This window comes from Sipha flava, unplaced genomic scaffold (assembly GCF_003268045.1).
Source record: "Sipha flava isolate LNK unplaced genomic scaffold, YSA_version1 32_pilon_pilon, whole genome shotgun sequence".
Lineage (NCBI taxonomy): Eukaryota > Metazoa > Arthropoda > Insecta > Hemiptera > Aphididae > Sipha > Sipha flava.
In genome coordinates, this window is record NW_020273018.1 from 3,160,084 (window position 1) to 3,183,440 (window position 23,357).

General features: G+C 30.6%; 2 protein-coding genes across 2 annotated transcripts; one reads left to right on the forward strand and one right to left on the reverse strand.

Annotated features, from left to right (window-relative positions):
- Positions 1–16,602: 16,602 nt before the first annotated feature.
- On the reverse strand, positions 16,603–18,231 carry LOC112687014 (zinc finger MYM-type protein 1-like). Its single transcript, XM_025559521.1, has one exon. It carries the CDS (start codon positions 18,111–18,113, stop codon positions 16,614–16,616), a length of 1,500 nt encoding a protein of 499 aa, XP_025415306.1. The 5' UTR covers positions 18,114–18,231; the 3' UTR covers positions 16,603–16,613.
- A 1,109-nt stretch (positions 18,232–19,340) lies between these two features.
- LOC112686987 (protein FAM200A-like) lies at positions 19,341–20,556 on the forward strand. The gene is made up of 2 exons (XM_025559489.1): positions 19,341–20,058; positions 20,243–20,556. The coding sequence occupies exons 1-2, from the start codon at positions 19,341–19,343 to the stop codon at positions 20,554–20,556; spliced, it is 1,032 nt and encodes a 343-aa protein (XP_025415274.1).
- Positions 20,557–23,357: the final 2,801 nt, after the last annotated feature.

Sequence of the window (23,357 nt, forward strand, 5' to 3'; positions counted from 1 at the left end):
ATATTTGGAACTTTCATGGAAAAATAAGAAATTAAATTTAAAAATACCAAAAATATTTAGTCGACATGAAAATACAAACAAAATGTCATACCAAGAAATAATAATTACTTATTAATATTACACGAATTATGTTTATGAATACAAAATCTATATGTATAAAAGAAAGTCAGGTTATTTATAGAATTTATAACTCAAGAACGGCTGGACCAATTTTGATGATCTCTGATTTTTCTGGGTTCGTCTCAGTACAAGAATAAAAATAACTCTAATCTTGGCAAGAATACAGACAATTATCTAGATAAAATTATATAGATAATTAAAAATGTTATTCTAGATAAGTAATTAGATAACTTAGCGTTATTTATTTAAATAAGATAAAAGATAATTTATCTAGATAAGTCCTAACACTGATTATAAATAAAATTTTACGAATGACACATTATTAACACGTTACTTGTCATATCACTCGTTATGTTACTTTGGTGGGCGCCTTACAGTAGCAATCACTGTTATTTTCACTGTATTTTTTTTTTTTTTATCACAGTAGCAATATCATAGTATGATAAATATTTTTCACAGTTTGACATCACTATTTGACCACAGACTTCTATACTACACTAGATAAGGAACTTGTATATTATTTACATTGTTATCAGTGAAGATCACGTAGCAGCTTGCCGCCATTATGTCGGTTGGCATAATACAATTTTATTTCTATACATAAATGTGAAAATTCGAATTTTGTCACGCATGATCTCTAAAACTACTTATCCAATCACCACAACTTTTTTTGAATTAAAAAGAACATTGCTAAGCAGGTTTTAGACTACCTTTTGTCTCAAAAAAAAAAAAAAAAAAACGTATAAAAATACGTCTTCTATAAATGTATATATAGTATAATAGTATTTTCGATTAAATCTCGTAAACTATTTAACTTAGGAACCTGAAATTTGGTAGGTAGGTAGTATATATTATGTAGATGTCTGCTAAGAACAGCTTTTGCGAATTCCAACCCAAAGGGGATTAAAAGGAGTAAAAATAAAAGCGTTATTTTTCGGTCGGCTTCTTTTCAAATTTAACATGCATACTCTGTCATATAATGAATAAAATATCCATTCACAACCTCATTTTTCAAAATTCAAACCTAAGGAGTTATAAACGGGTAAAAATGACCAATGGAATATATAAGACAAATAAAAACATATATCATATTAAAACTAGAAAAAAAACCATTTGTTTGTCTCTGAAAAGAAAAAACCATCATTAAAAAAATTAATGGAGACGGAACAGGACAGGCATTTTGAACAATTGGAAAAAATAAAAATAGAAAAGTATGTATTTTATACTTTCTCATTTAATATACTTAGAAATAAGTTAACAATATATAATACATATACAATCAAATAAATAATAAACAATACAATTTATAATGTATAAAATACCAATATTAATAGAAGGTATTTATGATTACTTTTAGTAATCAAACAAATGTACTTATTTGTGTAATTAATACTTAATTATTACGATTGATTATTGAACAAAATCAACTTTGTAAATAATTGATGTTTACTTACTATATTAGATAGTTTTGATTTAGCCAGATGATGTAAGCGAATTTTTAAGTACTGTTTACATATTAGAGTGGCTAAATTAAGTTTATGGCTTTCCAAAAAATTGTCACAGCAATTTAAATTACGAAAAATATTATTACTAAACACATAATTTTTTTTATAAATTATTATTTTAGAACTTATGCAAGAATTCATAATTGTAAAGTTATTAGTAATAACTTATTACTAATGTTGGACAATGTAATTTCAACAAATTTTATAATTTTAATTACATCTATTGAGCTTTTTACCAGTCCTCCCCTATTTTTAACATCTGTTAAAACAGAAAATGAATATTCATGACAATAATTATAATCAGAAGAAACATGCATAAGACTTTCTATACATGTATCACAATCAATTTTCAAGTAAATATTTCTAACTATAAATCCACTTATGTAATATAGTATATTATCCTTCACTAAATTAGTACCATAGTCATTTGGAATTGAGTCTAATAATGCATCATCTATAACTTCATCAACTATAATATCTTCAGTATCTATAGAATCTTTTTTTTTTTTTGGTCCAACGAATTTCAAAAATACTATTAGTATTGGTACTGTACATAAGAATGCAGTTATTAGCATAAGACGATTAAACTGAATTTTTAAGTAACAATTTTTTCATTGCTGTTCTAAATTCAATTACATTAGGATTGTTGTTATTACCAAAGCGATGTCGAATTTTTGAAAAAAATAATTCAATGTGGTCTCGGGAAAATTTATATGTGAGTAAATATTTGTACTTAGAAGTTTCAGAGAGTTCATGAGCAATACTAAAAATTGATTTAACTGCAACTACAAAACCTATTAACAAAAGAGATCATTACCAATAAATAAAAATAATAAAACATTAATAATAAATATTATTCATTACGCATGATAACGATAAACAAGAATAATATTATTAGTAGAACTATTATTTATCAATTTACTAATCACAAAGGTCTTTCTTGGAGTAAGACAAAGTGGCGTGCCTTTAACATCAGTCAATTTTAACAAATATTCTAGTAATGGAAGAACATTAGATTTTTGTTTTTCTATATCATTCAGATATAATGGCTTTTTGAATCCTTTGGCAAATGGATTTCGAGAATTTAAAAAATCAAATATTTGATCAATTGTCCTAATAAAAATGATTGTTTCTTGGCCTTCTAGTAGAATAATTAACAAACTAGAGAAATAAATATATTAAATAATAAATTATTAGACTTAACAGTTTTTAAATTCAGAAGCCTTAAATTGATTGAAAAATTCTAGAGCATCAGCTACTGAGGAGCTCAATGTTTGGGCAGCAAGTTTTACTTTCATTATATTTTTTTTCCAATCTACATGAGATGCAGTTAACTTATTGGCTAAATTTAAACCAACATTTTCTTGAGCTATATAAAAATAAAATAGAATATACATTTTTTAAATTATTATATTCAATAATTACATATTACTGTACATACTTTAGATTCTACATCAGGTACATAAAACCATTCTACAATATCATCATAATAACCATTAAGTTTGCAGCCTAGTTGACTCATTGTGGATAAATTAGTAGAACTGCCATCACAAGTACACCCCATACTTTTAATCCTGATTTATAAGCCATAGCAATAGCAGTCTTTATCAATTCTGCTTGAACTGATGCAGTGCTTTTAGCCTGTAAGAAATAACCAATGTGCTGCTGATTTGGCTTTAAAATATTAACAAGACTTGGCAGTGGCGTGCTCAGCTTTTTTGAAGAGGGGGGATATTCGTTTTTGACTTGTCACAAACCCTACATTTTTTTTCATGTAAATAATATACCATTACAAAAAAATCCAAAGTAGAGATATGACACCCAGATCCCTCCACCGTGAGCACGCCACTGAGACTTGGATACCTTTGAACTATAATCAGAAATAAAAAGTTTCAAAATTTAAATAATTTTAAGTGCTAAGGAATTATCTAACGCTTTAAATTTTGAAATATAAAATTTTATTACTAAACGTGGACTTCATAAGGCGTGTTCAAACATTGTAATAGCAATACGAATTTTTTTTTGTTTTCTTTTATGTGTTGAAACCTATAAAGGTAGTTTTAGCAGATTATAACTAGTAAAAAACTTTAAGCGTTGGACTATTATTCCAATAGAAAACCAAGTAGTCCAATCTTTAGATAACATTGACATATTATTAATTTTGCTCCGGCGAAATATCAGTTAACTACTGTACTGCCCTGTAGTTACTTAGTATTTAAAAAAAAACATAAGAATTTAGTATTGATGTATATAGTATATTATTATTTATTATAATTTTCTGGAGTACTTGAATTACGTGTGATTTCATATTTTGTGAATATCAAAATAATAGCAAATTATAATGGACAGCATAAAATAGTGTGAATGATATAAAATCAATTGATGATAATGGATTATCTTATTTCAGGTTGTTTCTTCGAACTGTAATAATTATTATTTATATAACATCACTGTCTACCGATAACGACGACGCGTCGTCGTCGCCGGGGCTTGGGTCAGTTCTCCTCGTTGATAAGAAATAAAAATCAAGTTTCCAAATTCTTTAGTCCCAACGTCAAAAAAAAAAATTCTCACCAATCCAATCTCTACAGTGTCATTAACATAATAAAAAAAAAATCCCTGAATTTCAAATTTATTTATTTTCAAATTCAAATTTCAAAACCAATATTTTTGAAAAAATTAAAAATGGGTCTGTTGTATTGTTCCATATATGAATGGTCACAAAATATTATATCTTGAAACTTAATAGTTCGTAATAAATTACATACGAGGCAAAAATAAATGATTGCCATCATATAAATTTCAAAACCTATTTAAGGCAACAGCAACGGTGATCGTGCAGTCGCGGGGTGTCGTGGCTAACGACAAGTTATTATTTAAAAGTAAATTGTGTCTTTTATTGTGAGACTTTAAAGTTATTATAATCTAATTTGGTTTTAAACTATAAAATGTTTGTTTTTCATTATTTTCTTAGTAAATTGCGAGTATCAAATAGTGTGTGTACAGAAGCGTTTGTGGCAACAAAACACTTATAAAGTAACAAGATGTTTCTGTATATATTTTATCATTCAGTACTCGTTATCGTAGTCAGTTGTTCGAGAGTAAAAATACCCTAGAACAGGGGTCTTCAACCCCCGGCCCGCGATCACATTTTAAATTTAGCATTTACATTTTCTAGTTCAATAAAATTATAACAGTTAAGCTATCGCTATCAGAAATATGTAATAATATAAATTGAATTACTATAATTACTATAATTATTATTGTCTGTTGGTTCGTAGTCGATTATGAAACGAGCAATGTTCGGGCTCGCCATTATTTTAAAAATGTGCGCCAAACGCATGTCATTTGCGCCATGAGCTTCCCGAAGCTTCGAGAAGTTTCGTGGCGCGCCCTCTCCCACCTACCCATCACAAGAAGACCGGTTCCATCAACGAATGCCGCTTTGGTGACGCGTGTTTCGCTTACCTTTGATTCCCTCGCGCGATAATCGTGGTCTCACTTCGATGACACGACGCTTTCGGGATTGTTGCTGTGTGCTTTCCGTTTTCCTTTGGAGTCAGTGCCGTTTTTGTCATGCCCAAAAACTTGTTTTGTTATTATCATTTTGCCGAGTCGTCTGGGCTTTTCTCGAGCGTGTTTTCATCGTCGACAATTTATCAGTTCCGTCACTTTTACGCCCGTTGGACGATCACGTTGTCATAGCTCGCCATCTTTCGACGCTGTCGCGGACGTCCTAAGTTCGAACGAGCGATTTCACTTGGAGTCGGTGTTTTGATGGCATATCTCAGAAGACTTCCGGTAGTCTCCGGTCCGTCACACGTGTATTAACACGGTCGCGTGGATGAAACCGCACGGTCTGGGGCTACGTCAAAGTACATTAATATCGTGCTGACGCGAAAGATTTTTATTATTATTATTATTATTATTTATATTGACTAGCGCGTCTGCAGCGCATGTCTATGTATTTATTTTTGTATATGTAAAGACGCCCAATTTTTTTTTTAGTATAATATATGTACATTTTAGCAATCCTAAATCTTATTGTTATATTTTATTATTGTGAAACAAGGGTAACCTTATCCCAACACCCCGCGAGTCGCGGCCGACAACCGCCGTGTTCGTAGGAGCGGTCGCGGCACAGCATCAAGCACAATATTCTCCTTTATGTGTAAAAATATCAATTTCATACTTTTTCTTCGTAATATTTGTACAATATGTCAGTGAGTAAAAAACGTAATATCTCGGATGAAAAACGCGTTTTTCAAGAAAAATGGTCCAAAAGCAATTTTTTTAAATTATTAAATTTACTAATTTGTAATTTTAAATGTACCTACCTAATTTTAAAAATTGTAAGAATAAAACTGAATTTTTATATACATATAATACATGTTTTTACAACGAATGCGGCCCGCAAGATTTAAAAAAAATAATATGTGGCCCGCTGCATAAAAAGGTTGAAGACCCCCGCCCTAGAGTTATAAATTATAAATCCTGTGGTACTTGTTAATTTGTCCAGTACTCGTTATCGTGGTCACCAAAAGGAGAATTAAATAAGTTTTATCCAAAGGGTATCGATATTTACTCTTTGACGGTCTGAGCTCAATAATCGAAATATATCTGTTATATATGTCAAGCCTTTACGTGGTGTATACGACAGGTCATACTGTAAAATACTATAAGTAGATCTATGTGAAAAATGTTCGTAAGGTCATCAGGTACGACAAAACACGTATGAAAATGTAAAATTTCTAATTGTTTGTCAAATTTAAAAGAAAATTGTTAAAATAAATTAAATTTCCACTGAAATTATTCACATCTGCTTGGATATTATTAGAAATTATTAATATTTTCGAGAGAAATACACCAGTGCTTCTACAAAAGTAAAATCACATAAACCATTTAATACAATGGCTCTATTAATAAACAATAATAAGAACCATTTAAATGTATCAATTACATAAAATTGTAAAAAAAAAAAATGATTAATAACATAAATAAAATAATAAGGTAGGTAATTGAAATAACTCATCAACTAATTAACTTCAGTCTATGAAAATATTTTGTAAAAATCATGAATATATATTAAACTAAGAAGATGAAGAAAAAAAATATGAACATTATGTTATTTTATGAAAAAGTATTAAAATAGGATAAAATTTGATTTGATTTATTGATATTTTAATATTATCACATACATAATATTTAAATATAAATTATAATATTTGTGTTAAAACCTACTCCCTATAAGCAAATCTTAGTTGGAAATATGGAGTCTAGTACATTAATATAACATTCAGTGGCATATCCAGTTATTTTTTTAGTGGAGCACTAATCAGCTACATATTACATTACAAAAAAAAACTATAATAGCATTAACATATGAATTAAAAAACCATAAACTAAACCTACAACTAAATTAGATTTTTAATTTTAGTCGTCTAGCTTTACCAGTTTACCACTATTGAAAAACTTATCTATTACCATATCATCCATTATATTTACATATCTATAAATGGAAAAAAGATCAAGCCTATAAGCCATAACTCAGGCGTAGTATTTATATTAAACAGTATTTGAGATACAATATGCGATTGTTCAAGAGGTGGTGGTGTGCTAATTGTAATAAATAATAAATACTATTCTCGTATGTTACCCTTCCTGTTCCGTAGAACATTTATTTGTTATTGTCAAAATTAATTTCGTTTAATATATTTTAGGTATTGCTTATTTTCCTCCTCGGTCACCAATAACGTAATACAACAAACACTTCGATATTATTAGGGATCTATTAATTTCCTATCCCTACGTTAAAAATTTAATTTTAGTAGGTGATTATAATACGCCAAACTTAAAATGGCAATTCATTTCTCCTTCCTGTTCACCTAACTATTTAAATTTAAATCAATTGTCAGTAGACTTTCTATCTTCAATTTCATTTATAAATTTATCCCAATTCAATACTGTTTTAAATAAAAATAACACCATTCTTGATCTAGTTCTTTCTAATATTGATAATACTATAGTTTCTAAATTTACGATTATTCTTGTTCCTTGTGATGTTCATCATCCATCTTATAATTATTCCTAATAATACTTATAAGCCTATTGATTATAATTTATTTACTTAAGATTTTTACTCGTGTAATTACCCTGATATCATTAAATGCTTAGGCTCAATAAATTGGATTGAAATATTTTCAAATCTTAATGTAAATGAAGTTACTTCTGTGAGTTCCTATTCGTTCCGGATGTTGGATATCATATTAGTTTACGCTATTCCTATCAAGTGATGCCCGAAATAAATCAATTGATGTTGTATTGTACCAGTCACGGAGATTCTTCACGGAATTTCTTCAAATTTTAAAAGAAGTTACAAATTTATTTTATTCTATTATTTATGAAATTATTGATATATTTGTTCCAAAAAAAATTATAACTCGTCAAAAATATCCTATATGGTTTAGTTTTGAACTAAAAAATTTAATATTTAAAAAGTAAATTATCATAAAATCTTTAAAAACTCTTGTGCCATTAATGATTATAATAAATTCTTAAATTTACGTGGCCAGTGTAAAGCTCTCTCTAAATTAAATTACCAAAATTATTTAAAAAATATCCAGGAAGATTTCAAACATCAACCATCCAAATTCTGGAAATTTATTAATGAAAACTTCAAAAAAATAAAAAATACAAGTATAAGTATTAAGTATTTATTAAAAAAGTAAATTTGTAATTATTTTATTTGACACATCATCTATGTATAAACATTTTTATTATAATAATACAGTTAATAATTCAAATAAGAGTCATAACAATTTACACCACTCCAAAGTTATTTTTATTGAACAGAATACATTGTATAAATATATATTTAAAAAAAAAATGAATAACATGTGTAACAGTAATAGATAAATATTGAACATTCAAAACTAAAACAATTTAACATGTGAATAAAGTTAGTAAAATGCCAAAGTATTTCAACAAATATGACTAAAATTGACATCACATTCATACTAATACCTAGTATTATACCTAGTCCTATAAAATCCATTTCATTCAGAATTTATAGTCTTGCACAAGATATAATTTTAACAGAAAAGAAAACTATTGCATGATGCAACATCAAATCAGCTATCACCATAAGGTCCACAATACTTGTTGAAATACATTTAGAGACACTAATATATTTTTGAGAGCATCAGTATCAGTGTCACCTAATCAAAATATTGGTATATACTTTATTAATTGTTTTATAATAGTAAAATAATTTTTAGACTATGAAATAAAATATATTATAAAGTAAAGCAAAGTACATACATAAAATACCATTTTATATGATTTATACATTATTTATATCCATAAATGAAACTACAGGCCAGTCAAGCCATGGCCTGACTTAATACTGGCTGGATATCATACTGACTTAGTAGTTGAAAGAATTTAAAATTAAAATTAAATAATTAATTTCCATATCTAAAATGTCTACAATGTTCTGTTTAAATAAATAAATATATATGCACCACTTGAACATTTGTATTTATATTTGTTTATATCCAATATTATATTCTAATGTTGAACTTAGTTTTCTCCACAGTTGACTAGGCATGTTCAATCATAATTCATCATCATATGAGTATTTGAGTTTATAACACAGTATAATAATACAATTGACAGTGTATCATAGTTTTGTTGAGATGTATGTTCCAGTATATACTTAGAATCAATATCATTAATTCCATGTAGTTATATGCCGAAAAATGATTCACAAGTATTTAAGCAATATCTATATTATTTATTTATATATCTGTCACCATCTAGGATTATTAAAGTATTTGAAATTACCTATTTAAAATAAAATATTTAACGCATAAATTCTTGATATGTGCTATAAATTGAAAACTAATTAAAAAATGTAAAGACTTTACTTATACTAATATCTAGACAGCAGTTATGAGAACCAGTACAATAAGCGCAAAAAAGGTTTAAGAATTTAATATTATAATAATATGCACAAGCATTCATTAATTAATCTTATTTTTGTCTCCCCCCCATATGAGATATACACGATTACCACGTGCATAACGTTTATAATATTTTTATCCTAAATTATCCACATAAATACGTGTTCGATTTTGAACACCAGGAATGATTTGATATATTTCTGGCACTGCAATCACTTCGACATCTTCATCCAATGATACACCTACTTCCTCAACATTATTTTCAAACCCATCAGGCAAAATATAGTTGTGGTCTATCAAATGGTTTCTAATAGCGATATGTTCTTCCATGTTCATAATTTTTTGACCGGTAGGCAAAACTAAGTAACAAGAAATTGTATAATGGTTTAGATCAGTGTTTCTCAACCTGGGGGTCGCAATCGAATGATTTAAATCAATGCGAAAATTAAAAGCTCAAATAATAAAAAAATAAAATCAATAAAATATTATTATATTACATACCTATTACGAGTATAGATTATTTATATTAAAATGGAAAACACACTATTATCATTTTTAAAGCGATATTACTCTATGACGTCTATTAAAGAATCTATAATAAACGTCGAATATAGATTATCAAGTATCAAGTATCAAGTACCTAAGATAAGGCCACCGCCGCGGCCGCAGTGCACACTGCACATATTATGTTATTATATATTTATGTCACAGTTCATCGTTAACATCGCCGTGCCGTGCGCCGTTGTAAAATATAGGTTAATAAGTTGCATTTTTATATTGTATTTCACATTTTTATACACTTTATCTTTATTTGACTTTATGTATTATTATAAAATATTTCTAATATGAGTAAACAGTCGCAAATGACGAACTTTTTCAAACAACCGCACAATACATCGACTTCTGATAATCAAAACTCAAATATTACAAAAAAACATAATTTGGATACTACTCAAAATGTTGATGAACCATCACTCAAAAAGGTAAAAATATTAAAATATAAAGATAGTTACGTTGAATATGGCTTTACATACTTAAACGAGAATGGAAAGGATGTTCCTCAATGTGTTATTTGTGGTATGACATTAGCAAATGCATCACTAAAACCAAATAAGCTCATTAGACTCATGGAAACTAGTCATGCTCAGTATAAAAATAATACAAGGGACTTTTTTTTAAGAAAATTCGAAGAATTAAAAAAAAATAAAAAAATGATAAATACTTATACGGTCGAAGACAAAATCTACCTAAAATGTTCTTATTTGGCAGCCTTACCAGAGGCGGATTTATCTTTTTTACGGCTATAGGCACCAAAAATTTGCCGCTCCTATAATAGATGAAAAAGTTACAATACCCCTCCAAAATACCTACTCTAAATATTTAATATATAGACAATAGTAGTGGATATCCATTTTAATTTTTAGACTATTTTTTTCGCCTGAAGTTATTTAGCCTACTTTGAAAAAAATGTCAATGGTTGTTCACTGGATTTGAATAAAAACCTACAACGATAATTTTTATTAATTATAAACCATCGTTCATCAATAATTTTTTTTTTTTTTTTTTTTATTTTTAAATGCGATCTACGATCTATACCACGTGGCACAATAAGTAGATGTGAATGAGATTAGTATATATACAGATAGTTAAAAAAAATACATCGTATCCTTAATAAAATTTGTACATAAGACGTGAAAAATTTTGAGAAAAGCAGCCACCCATTAGTAACATTTTAATTTGCCTTAAATTTTTTTATATTTTTTTTTTTTTTTTTTTTTTTTTTTATATTTTCAGCTTTTTCAATTAATATTTATATTAATATTAGGCAACAATAGATCACGACACCATTTCCGTTTTAACCGTCTCGGCGGGTTACCAGGGATAGTAGGATTGGCAAGATTTCTGACAAGAGGATTGGGATGGGTTAAAGTGCGGAAGTGGAAACGTTTATAATATGCTTTAGCTTCTTCTGAGACTGTAGGCATTTTAAGATCTGTATGTATAGTGTAATTAGAGACATAGGGAGGGGCATTTACTAATTTGCGGAGTGCGATGTTTTGAAATGTTTGGATTTTGTTTATGTTAGTTTTTTTTGCGTTTCCCCAAAGCTGTAGGCCATATGTCCAAGCAGGCTTTAGTAGAGATTTGTAAATTAGTAATTTGGTATTGATGTGAGTATATTTATTATTGTTGATGAGGTTTTTAAGTAGTCGAAGGCGTAAGTTTAGATTAATTTTTTTGGACTTAATATGCTGTGCCCAGGTCAGTCTTTTATCAATGGTTAAGCCAAGATATTTAACATTCGAAGCACTGGGAATCAGAGTATTATAAATAAAGACATCAGGGCAAGGGGTGAGTTTAAGGGTGAACGTCGCATGTACCGATTTAGTTTGACTTATTTTGAATCTCCAGTCAGTGTACCACTTCTCCATGAGATTGAGGTGAGATTGGAGATTTTGAGAAGCTATGACGGGATCAGAGTGTATCGAAAAGATTGCCTTATCATCTGCATAATCGACGACTAGTGTATTAGGTGTCGTTGGTTGGTCTGAGGCAAATATATTGTATAGGGTAGGGGAGAGGATACCACCTTGCGGGACACCGGCTGATATATTTCCTATGGAAAAAAATTCGTCACCGACACGAACTTGAAAGTGGCGATCGGAGAGATACGACTTAATAATAGCGAAGTAAATAGGATGAAGAAACTTTTTTAATTTATACAGGAGGCCATCATGCCATACCCTATCAAAGGCCTGAGCAATATTCAGAAAAGCGCTTGTACAGTATAGTTTTTTTCTCTAGTGAATAAGAAATGGCGTCGACGACTCTGTGAACCTGTTGGACGGTAGAATGAGAAGAGCGAAAACCGAATTGTGTATCAGGAAGGATGGTTTTTTCAGTAATAGATGGAAGGATACGTTTTAATATAAGTTTCTCTAGAACTTTAGCGAAAAAAGGGAGTAAACTTATAGGTCGAAAAGAGGTTATTGAGTCAGGTGGCTTATTAGGCTTGGGTACTAGGATGATGATAGAAAATTTCCACAGCATGGGAAAGTATGATAGTCTAATAATGGAATTAAAAATATGTGAAAGATGGATAAAGGCTTTATTAGGTAAACACCTAGCTACTTCGGCAGTAACCAGGTCAAAACCCGGAGATTTCTTAAGGGAATATTTATTTATGGCATATTTTATATCGTTGGGTGTGAAATGTTTAATAGGATTAGATGGCAAGTACGGTGGGGAGTTAAGAAAATCTTCCACAATATTAGTATTGGTTTGAGAGTAAATATCAGGGTGAGGTTGAAAAATATCAGATAAATGTACTTTAAAAAGTTCAGCTTTATCAGCGTCAGAGGTGACATAGCTTCCGTCCGGATTTTTAATTGGCAAATTGGAGGTTTTGAATTTACAAATGTTTTTAGTCGCTCTCCAAAGACTGCCATCTTTTGGTGAGAGATTGGAAAGAAAATTATTGAAGGTTTCAGATTTATGTTTTGCCAGAACTTTTTTAAGATAATTTGTTAATTTATTGTATTTGTGCTTATGAGAAGGAAGACGAGTTCGTTGAAAAATAGCTCTAGCTCTGCGTTTTTCTACTATTATACAGCGAATATATTCTGGAAGAAGAGGGTTGTGAAATGAAGTTAGAGTTTCTGGGGTAGAAGACCATGCCGCAGATTGAATAAGTTTTGTAAAATTATTTACAGCATGATCGATGTCATTAGTTGATTTTAGTTTTACATTTAATTTTATTTGTTGGTTAACAAGATCATGAAATTTGTTTTTATCGGTAGAGGGCTTAAATAATTTAGGAGATTCAAGACGTATTAGAGGAGCAGCACTTATAGTTAACAGGATTGAGGAGTGGTCAGAATTTAATTCAAGGAGATTTTCGGTGTAGCAGTTTAAGTTACTAGGTATCTTGGTCACAAAGATATCTAAGATATCGGGGTTTTTGCGTGTTGAAGTCGGCCAATAGGTTGGGCCAGGAGGAGCAAGAATTTTGTAATTTTTAGTTGATATGAAATTTTGGAGGACTATTCCACGTGGATTATTAACACGACATCCCCAGGCCAGGTGTTTCGCATTATAGTCACCTCCAGCTATAAAATTGTTGTTAATTGAGTTAAAGTAGTCTGTAAAAATTTGATTAGTAATTTTGTGCTTAGGGGGAGAGTAGACAGCTGCTATGGTAACGGGGACATTATTAATTTTTGTAACTAAAGCACATGATTGAAGATATTCTTGACAAAAATTTGGAAGAGGTTGATAGACAATGGAAGATTTAATTATTATGGCAACTCCACCATGCGCTGTGTTATCAGGGTGATTTGTTTTTAATACTTTGTAACCAGGAATGTTAATGTGCGTATATTTGGTGAAATGTGTTTCGGTTATAAGAGCAATGTCTATGCGTTTATTGTATAATACAGTTTCAAGAACGTTAATATGATTTTTTAGGCCATTTGCATTGAATTGAAGGATAAGGGTAGATATGTTAGTGATATTATTAGCAGACATTTATATTTTATCGAGTAATTTTGTGATTAATTTATTGAGAAGAGTGATAAGAGGTTCAATAAGTGATTTGAACTCACCAATGAAATTTTTGAGCTCAGAAGTGGAGTTAGGATCTGTATTGGTAGATTCACCAGAGGTGGCTTGAGCGTATGTGGGTACGTGGTTAAAGGGTTGATTTATTGAAGTTTTAGTTAGTGGGTGGCTGTCTTTAACATTTGTATTCTGATTTCTAATATTATCTGCTAAAAAGTTACTCTTGGTGGTAGGTTTCCTGCCGCGTTGAAGCTCCCTATACACTGAGCATCCCTTGTAGCTGGCAGGGTGATCTCCAGAGCAGAGTGCACATTTTGGTGGGTCTGAGCGTGAGGTTGGACATGAAGAAGACTGATGATGATCACCACATCGGACGCAGCGTGAGTGGTAGCCACAGTAGGTTTTAGTGTGACCATATTCCTGACAGTTAGTGCATTGACTGATCACTTTAGGTTTGAAAGGCTCTTCAACTTTTATTTTGGTGTGAAGGAGAGAGGTGAGCTTATAGATATCGTTTGAATGGTCAGTCGGTTCTAAGTCAACAAAGAATAGAGGGAGTGGACATTTGGTGGTTTTATGTAGCACCTTCGAGACCTGTCTGACCTCAAAACAACGAATCTCGAGTTCAGATTTTATTAGTTGTGTAGGTGTAGACTGATGAATGTTACGAATAACTACACGTAAAGGTTTATCTTCTCGTAGCTGATATGTATGGTATTCAGCATTGCTTTCTTTAAGATAGCGAATAAGTATTCTGTAGGAATCCGGGTTTGCGGTTTGAATTTTTAGGCGGTCACCAGCAGACTTGCAAAAGAAGTTATCGACACCAATTAGTTCGATTAGTACAGAGCAGAAGGTCGGATAGTCTAAGATACCTTTCATGAATATCGGGGGAGGTGGTTTGATGTGTATATCTTTATTTGGTTCTTCTGCAACATCTGGTGAACCGGTAACAGCGGTTGAACCGGTATCCATGACTGTCGGTTCATTTTGAGTTAGAAGTTCGTAACGGTTGCGTGTAGTAAAAAGTTTTTTGTTTTGTGGACCTACGAGTGTAGGCGAAGTTTTGGTGGAAGAAGTGTCCGATGAGGAACTTGACAAATTTCTTTTGGATTTGGATGTCTGCGTTTGCCAGCCATCGTTTGCTTGGCGGTTCATATTACTACTTTGAGTACTGCGGCTAGAGTTAATGGAATTACTAGAAATTGCAGAAGTTGATAAGCGAGCAGGCTGTATAGTGCTGTTTACTTTATTGGTATTACAATTAATTGTTTTATTTTGTGCACGATTTGATTTTGGAATGGTCGGCATATCTTACGTGAGCAAGGTCACGAACCGCTGTGCGACGCACTCGATGCCGCGATAACGCGAACGCGTTATCTAAGACGGCGCGACTGTTAGATAATCGCACTTTTAGTATATGTTAAAATAAAATTACATTTTGTAAAGCACACGAAACGGCGTACTTACAAGTTAAAATTAAACTAATAATTTGGATTGAAATTAAAGTTAGCAATTTTTACATATCACTTTGGACATAAACGGTTGCGATGAACAAGAACGAAAACGAGATTTAACGGAGTTAAATAAATACGTGTGCGTCGGGCGCAGCGCGAACCGGGACTGATTCATCAATAATAAAATAAAACTTTAACCATTGTTAGGAGCATTAAGTAAAACGCTACAATTTACAATATTTTTTATAATAAAAAACTTTATTTTTATAATACAAATTTAAATTTAAAATGCATACAAATGCAAAATAGATTTACAAAACTTCTAACAGTTCTAACACTAATCTATAATATATCTAAACTTAACTTAACTATTTTAACTTTAAAAGTTGACGTCTTGCCGTTTTATTTGCAAACGATTTTATAATATCTTCATATGGTAATGAAACAAGAAGACTTGACTCAATTGTTAGAATTTCCATGCTGTTTAATCTTTCTAGTTTTATTTGTGAACGCAAGTACGTTTTTATTCGTTTTAAGCATGAAAATGAACGCTCTGTTGAACAGTTTGCTGCAGGTGTACACACAAAAATACGAATTGCTATATCTATGTTTGGATAAATTTCGTAAAACCCATATTCTTTAAGCCATTTACACAATTGAAGGATTGACATCTTATCTTTGTTTTTAAGGTGGGCTTGAAGATGAATACATTCATTTGGAAAATCCTCTTCAAGATCTTCCTTATAAACATTTTGTAAATTTTTTGCAAATTCCATAATTTCATCCACACTATACTCTGTTAATTTGCCAAGAAAAGAAAAACGCGAATTAAAAAGGAAATACGCTGCTCGTCTATCTTCTAATTCATTTGTTAAACAATCTAAAATGACTGTATATGTTTTTACTCGAAATTTGTCACTCCCCTCTAACTCTTGCTCTTGATTACGAGTTTCATCATGGAAAGATTTTCGTACTCTATTTCTTGATTTTTTATATTCTTTTACAACTTATAAAAGTTTTGCTTTGTTTTCATACTCATTGAATATAATTGGATTTCTTAATGATTTTGTATATTCAATTAATGAATCATAAATATCTACTATGACTGATACATCAATATTAACACTCTGGAGTTGTTTACTAGCCTTGTTTAAACGATCAAGAAGGCAACTCCATAACACTTTCATAAACGCCGTTTTCAAGCTATCTAGTTTGTTAAGTATACTACGAGCTTCATTTATCGTAGTTGCCTTTTCTGTTAAATTGTTTGTTATTGATATCAGTGCATTACGTATTTCATTCCAAGAATTATTCAGACTTTTACATGCATCATCACGAGAAGACCATCTTGTGTTTGATAATGTTTTCACTGTTTTTGACTCAGGATTATTTTTTAATTGGGTTTTCAATATTTCCCATCGATTCGTGGATGATGAAAAAAAATTGTATACTGTTTGAAGAAGGGAAAAATATGTCAATGTATCATCACAACTATCAGCTGCACAAGATCCTACTAAATTCAGTGAGTGGGCGGAACAAGGTACATATTCAATTAAAGGATTTAACTCTTTAATCCTTGCCTGTAGTCCTGAATATATTCCTGACATGTTTCGGGCATTGTCATAGGACTGACCTCGGCAATTTTCTATTTCTATTTCGTAAGAATTAAGAAGCTTTGTAACTGAATCAAATAACTCAATAGCTTTATGACCAGTGTTTGGAAGAAATTGAAGAAATCGTTCTATTGGCACGCCGTTTTCTTGAACATAACGAATAACGAAGGATAGTTGGTCTACGTGTGAAATATCGGGACTACTATCTACTATTATCGAATAATACTTAACTGTTTTTATTTCGTCAATAATTTTTTGCCTGATTTTATCAGCCATTAACTGAATAATTTCTTCGTATATGGTAGACGATAAATAATTCGTGTGACCACTACCGCACTGGCCAAATTTTCCAATGTGTTCAGCAATAAATGGATCAAACTCAGAGATAAGTTCCATAGCCATTAAATAATTACCATTCTGAGTTGACCCAAATTTTTCGTTGTGACCTCTAAGGGGAAGACCTCTGGATGATAAAGCTTTAACTGTAGCAACTCCCCGTCTCAATACATTTTCCCAATAATTAATATGTTCATCTAACTGTTTTGTTAAACTAACGTTTATTGTTCCTAATGTATTTGCTCTTTCTTTTAAAGTAATCAAATTCGATTTATGTTTGGTGGAATTTTCATGTTGGCTTACTCTACTTTCTGCATTTTTCCAATCATTAAAACCATCTTTTGAAAATTGTGAATAATTATCTCTATCAAATAAAAGACAAGGTCCACAAAACACACATCCTTTTTTTTCTGAATAAACTAACCATGTTCGTAAACATTTTTCACCATTTAGCAATTTTCTTTCGAATAATGAAATTGTTAAATATCTATTAACATCATTGTATTGTCTTTTACTGTTTAAAAAGTTCAAATTTTTATTTTGGTTAAAGCCGTGCATTACAATATAATCACAAGTAGTGTTATTAATTATCCAATCTATTGGGTCTTTTGGAACACAAAAAGTAGTTTTGGATAAAGTACTAGTATTATTATTGTTGCTTAGAAGTATATTTTCAGAATCATCGATTATTTTAATATTTTCTATTTCTGAAGGTTTATTATTTAAGCTATCATCAATAGATTTAATATTTTCTGTTTTTGGAGGTTTATTATTTAAGCCATTATCAATTATTTTAATATTTTCAACAAAACTAGAATCTGAGTCGACAATTATTTGATTACTTGTATTTGTAGTATTAATAGTATTATCAATACTTTTAGATATAAAAAAAGAATTTATTTTCTTTGATCTTTTAATAACTTCCTGTTCTTTTCTATTTTTTTCTTTAAAACGTTTTCCATATTCAGAACCACTCAACCTTTTTCTTCCATCACTCATTATAACTTAAATTTAAATACCTACACAAAATGATAATTATATAAGAAAACCATTTAATTTAACAACCTTACTAGTTACTATCCTTGGTACAATTTAAAATATTTTTTAGTACTTACCAGTTGCTTAGGTACTTTCTACTTTCTTGTAGATTTGTAAAATACACGCAGTACGGACACACGACACGCGACTCGATGTTTCAAACACAGATTGCGAAATAATATAATAATATTATAATCGTATGTCGAATTAGTAATATAGTGTGGCAGTGTGAGTATTTATTTTTATCGAAATTACGACGACGCGCGACGTCGATCCCCGATAAGAATAATAAAACCATTGTTGCTTTATATATTATTATGACCTCTGGGCGGACTATACCAATGTGTTAAAATATATAGTATTATCAAAAACTGTTTTCTATATAATTGTTTACTATAATATTTATAGGTAATGACTATAAATTATAATGAACCAAAATAGATTGGTATACTGAATATCATATACGATGTACTATATGTTTGATCGTTTGATGTTTTTTAATAAAACACTACAAAATTTGCCGCCCCCCAAATTTTGCCGCCCTAGGCAGCTGCCTACAATGCCTAATGGAAAATCCGCCTCTGAGCCTTACACATAGCTAAATCAAAAAAACCATACTCGATTGGGGAAAAATTGTTAAAACCGTGTATGATTGATATTTGTACAGAATTATTTAGTAATGAGCACGTGACAAAGATTAAAAAAATACCTATGTCTAATGATACGATAAGTAGAAGAATAAATACTATGTCTAATGATATTGAAAATCAGCTTAGTGAAAAAATCAAAAAATCAATTTTTTACGCAATACAGCTCGACGAATCTACTGATATAAATAATGAAGCTATATTATTGATGTATGTGAGGTATGTAGATACTGATCTGAACGATATACAAGAAGAGTTTTTCTGTTGCTTAAATTTAAAAACATACTGTACTTCTGAAGAAATTTTCAAAACCATTTCATCTCACTTCCAAAAAATTAATTTACAATTTTCTAACTGTATCGGTATTTGTACTGATCGAGCTGCAGCTATGACCGGAAAATTTAATGGCCTTGTCACACGCGTTCAACAAATTGCTCATAAAAACATTATATCAACACACTGTTTCATCCATCGTGAGCAATTAGCCGCTAAAGATATGAACGAAAACCTATTTGACGTTCTAAATATATGCATAAAAATAGTAAATTTTATTCGAGCTAGTGCCGTAGACACTCGCGTTTTTAAAGTGATGTGTGAAGAAATGGGTTCAGGTTTTAAAAATTTGCTATTACACACTCATGTTCGATGGTTGTCGCGAGGAAAAGTTTTGACTAGGTTATTTGAACTGAAAACGGAAGTAGAAATATTTTTAAGAGACAAAAAATCACCACTTAGTGATTATTTCGAAAATAATGTGTGGTTAGCCAAACTTGCATATCTTTCCGATATATTTTCAATTCTTAATGAATTAAATTTAAGTATCCAAGGTCTACATACTAATCTTTTTATATTGTACAACAAAATTGACGCATTCCTAAAAAAAATAAGACTATGGACAAATCGAGTAAAAAACTACACATTTGATGTTTCCAAATTTTTTTAACATGACTCAGGAAAATATATTAACAAAAAATGAAATAAATGAAATGTGTATTATCATAGAAGAACACTTAGGTAGATTAAGAGAAAAAATGTCCAAATATTTCGACCCCACAAAAGACATTCGTAAAAATTGTAATTGGGTAATAAATCTATTCGTACAATCTGATCAAAATATACTATCATTAACAAATGAAGAAAAGTTGATTGAATTGAGTGCAGATGTGGGCTTACACGAGATTTTCAGAAGCAATAAAAATATAGGTCAATTTTGGATAAAGGTTCAAAATGAATATCCTAGTTTGGCTGAAGAAGCATTAAAATTACTTATTCCTTTTCTACTACATATTTGTGTGAAAATGGTTTTTCCACATTAACAACAATAAAAAATAAAACTAGAAACCGTCTGGAAATTTCATCGGCTATGAGGATTAGCTTGACGAAATCAATTAAACCAAGAATTGACGAAATAATATCACATCAACAGCAACAACCAAGCCATTAAAAATATTAATATAAAAATATATTTATATAATAAAATGAAATATTTAATGTACGTTTTTTTTAATTTTAAATAATATAATATTATAATATGTATCTTTTATATTTCTCGTGTACAGTACTTGTAGTAACTATAGACTCTAGATTATTTATAATGATAATCTAAGCGAGTATGTAAAAATATATATGTAGGGGTCGCTAAAAAATTTAAATTTAAAAAAAGGGGTCGCCACAGTAAAAAGGTTGAGAAACACTGGTTTAGATGATTATTGAATAAAATCGCTGAAAGTTTTCTCATGAAAGGCAGGTGATAGTCTTAAACAATAACCCACAGATATGTATAATAATTAGTGATGGGCGTAATCGAGATATCTCGATTATGAAAATAATAATTCGATTATATAACCGAGATATTATTTCGAGTAATATCTCGATTATCAAAATAATAATTCAATTATAAACTCGAGAGATTATTTCGAGTGATATCTCGTTTATTTTAAAAATAATCAATACTTAACTCGAAATGTATATCGAATGAAAAAACATTTCATATGATTTTCATGGAACGAAAGAGGGAGGGAGGAATACTATTTTTAATCTTCATAATCGAATAAGTAAATACTAGTTGTTGATTTTGAGTCTGTATTTTCGACTCGTACTATATACTCGTGGGACTGGTCGTTAGACAAATATTGATAGGTATAAAGTTATTCTTAGTTATTTATATTTTAAAGTTTGACATTAATTTATAGCTATAATTTTTGAATTACTCAACCACAAAACAACAAAAATTTCTCAGAACGTTTATCTCAATTATTAATATTTCAATTGAACATTTCAAATGATTATTTCGAGACATCTCGCGATTATAATATTACTAATATTGATTACTAATTTGGTTAAAGGATATTAAAAAATGAAGAAAAATTCTCTAGATATAAAACAAGACTAAAAGAAGCAACCAAAATTATAAGATGCGAGAAACGAAAATTTATCAACGACATAGTGAAAAGTGCGGACCAGGACTATAAAAACCATAGGACACGGGACCTATACAAAAAAGATCAGCTCTGTAAGCAAGGATTTTAAACCAAAAGAAATGTTTTTAAGAAACGAAAATGATACTTTGTTAACCGATAGAGACGACATAGTTGAGGAATGGGCTCAATACTTCAACCAGCTGCTAAACTGTAGAGAACCTTCTAATCCATTCCTCTTTGAGAATAAAAAACCGAATAGGGAAGATTATCCTGAACCTACGATAGAGGAAATTGCGAAACAAATAAAAACCCTAAAAAAACCACAAGGCGCCCGGTGAAGACGGGATTACCGGAGAGCTACTTAAAAAAGGTGCGGAGAATCTTGTTAAATATATTCATCGTTTAATTAGTTTAATATGGCAAAAAGAAGAGATACCAAAGGAATGGAAAACAGCCTTAGTCTATCACATTCATAAGAAAGGAGACAAACAAACATGCAACAATTATAGAGGGATTGCCCTGCTTAATGTAACGTATAAGATTTTATCTTACTGTATACTTGACAGAATCAAACCTTGGGCAGAAGAGATTATAGGGGACTACCAGGCCGGCTTCAGGCAAAACCGCTCCACGATAGATCAAATCTTCATTCTACGTCAGGTGTTACAAAAAACTTGGGAGTATGACAAAAGCGTACATATGGTTTTCATTGATTACAAAAAAGCATATGATTCAATACATAGAGCGTCCATAATCAAGATTTTAGAAGAGTTTGGAATGCCTAGTAAGTTAATAAGCCTCGTCGAGTGCAGTATTAGTCACACTGACATAAAGGTAAAAGTAGGACAAACGTTATCGAAAACGGTTCAAGTGACAACTGGACTAAGGCAGGGTGACGCCATATCACCGGTTTTATTCAACATAGTATTAGAAAAAGTAGTTAGAGAAGCAGCCTTAGATAAGGAAGGAGTAAAACTAGGAGAAAACAACATTGGAATATTGGCATATGTAGACGATATAGTCTTGATGGCAGAAAGCAAAGATAAACTCAAAGAACAATCAAAACAACTCATAAATGCTGCTAAACGTGTAGGCCTAGAGATTAACGCAGAGAAAACTGAGTATATGGTCGTGCAAAGACATGAACAAAAAGGCTGTCGTAACGAGGTCCTGGAAGTCGAAAACTACAAATTCAAAAGAGTGCAGCAGTTCAAATACCTTGGCACACTAATTACACAGCAGAATGAAATAGGTACGGAAATAAAAGCAAGATTACAAGCTGCCAATAAATGTTATTTTGGCCTGACAAAGTTATTAAAATCTAGAGTAATCTCGAAAAATCTGAAGTCCCAAATATACCAGACACTTATCAAGCCAGTGGTGACATATGGGTCAGAAACTTGGACCATGAGGAAAAACGACGAAAATGCTCTTTTAGTGTTTGAAAGAAAGGTACTGAGAAAAATCTATGGACCATGTAAAGACGAACATACAGGTGAATGGAGAATACGTAAAAACAAGAAACTTCAGGATTTGCATCAAAGACCAAGCATTAAAGAAGACTGAAGTGGGCAGGACATTCTTGGAGAAAAACAGGGTCATTGATAAAAATAGTACAAGAGAATGCACCAAAAGGAAAACGACCACTTGGAAGGCCGAGGTTACGCTGGGAAGATAGGATCAAAGAAGACATAGAG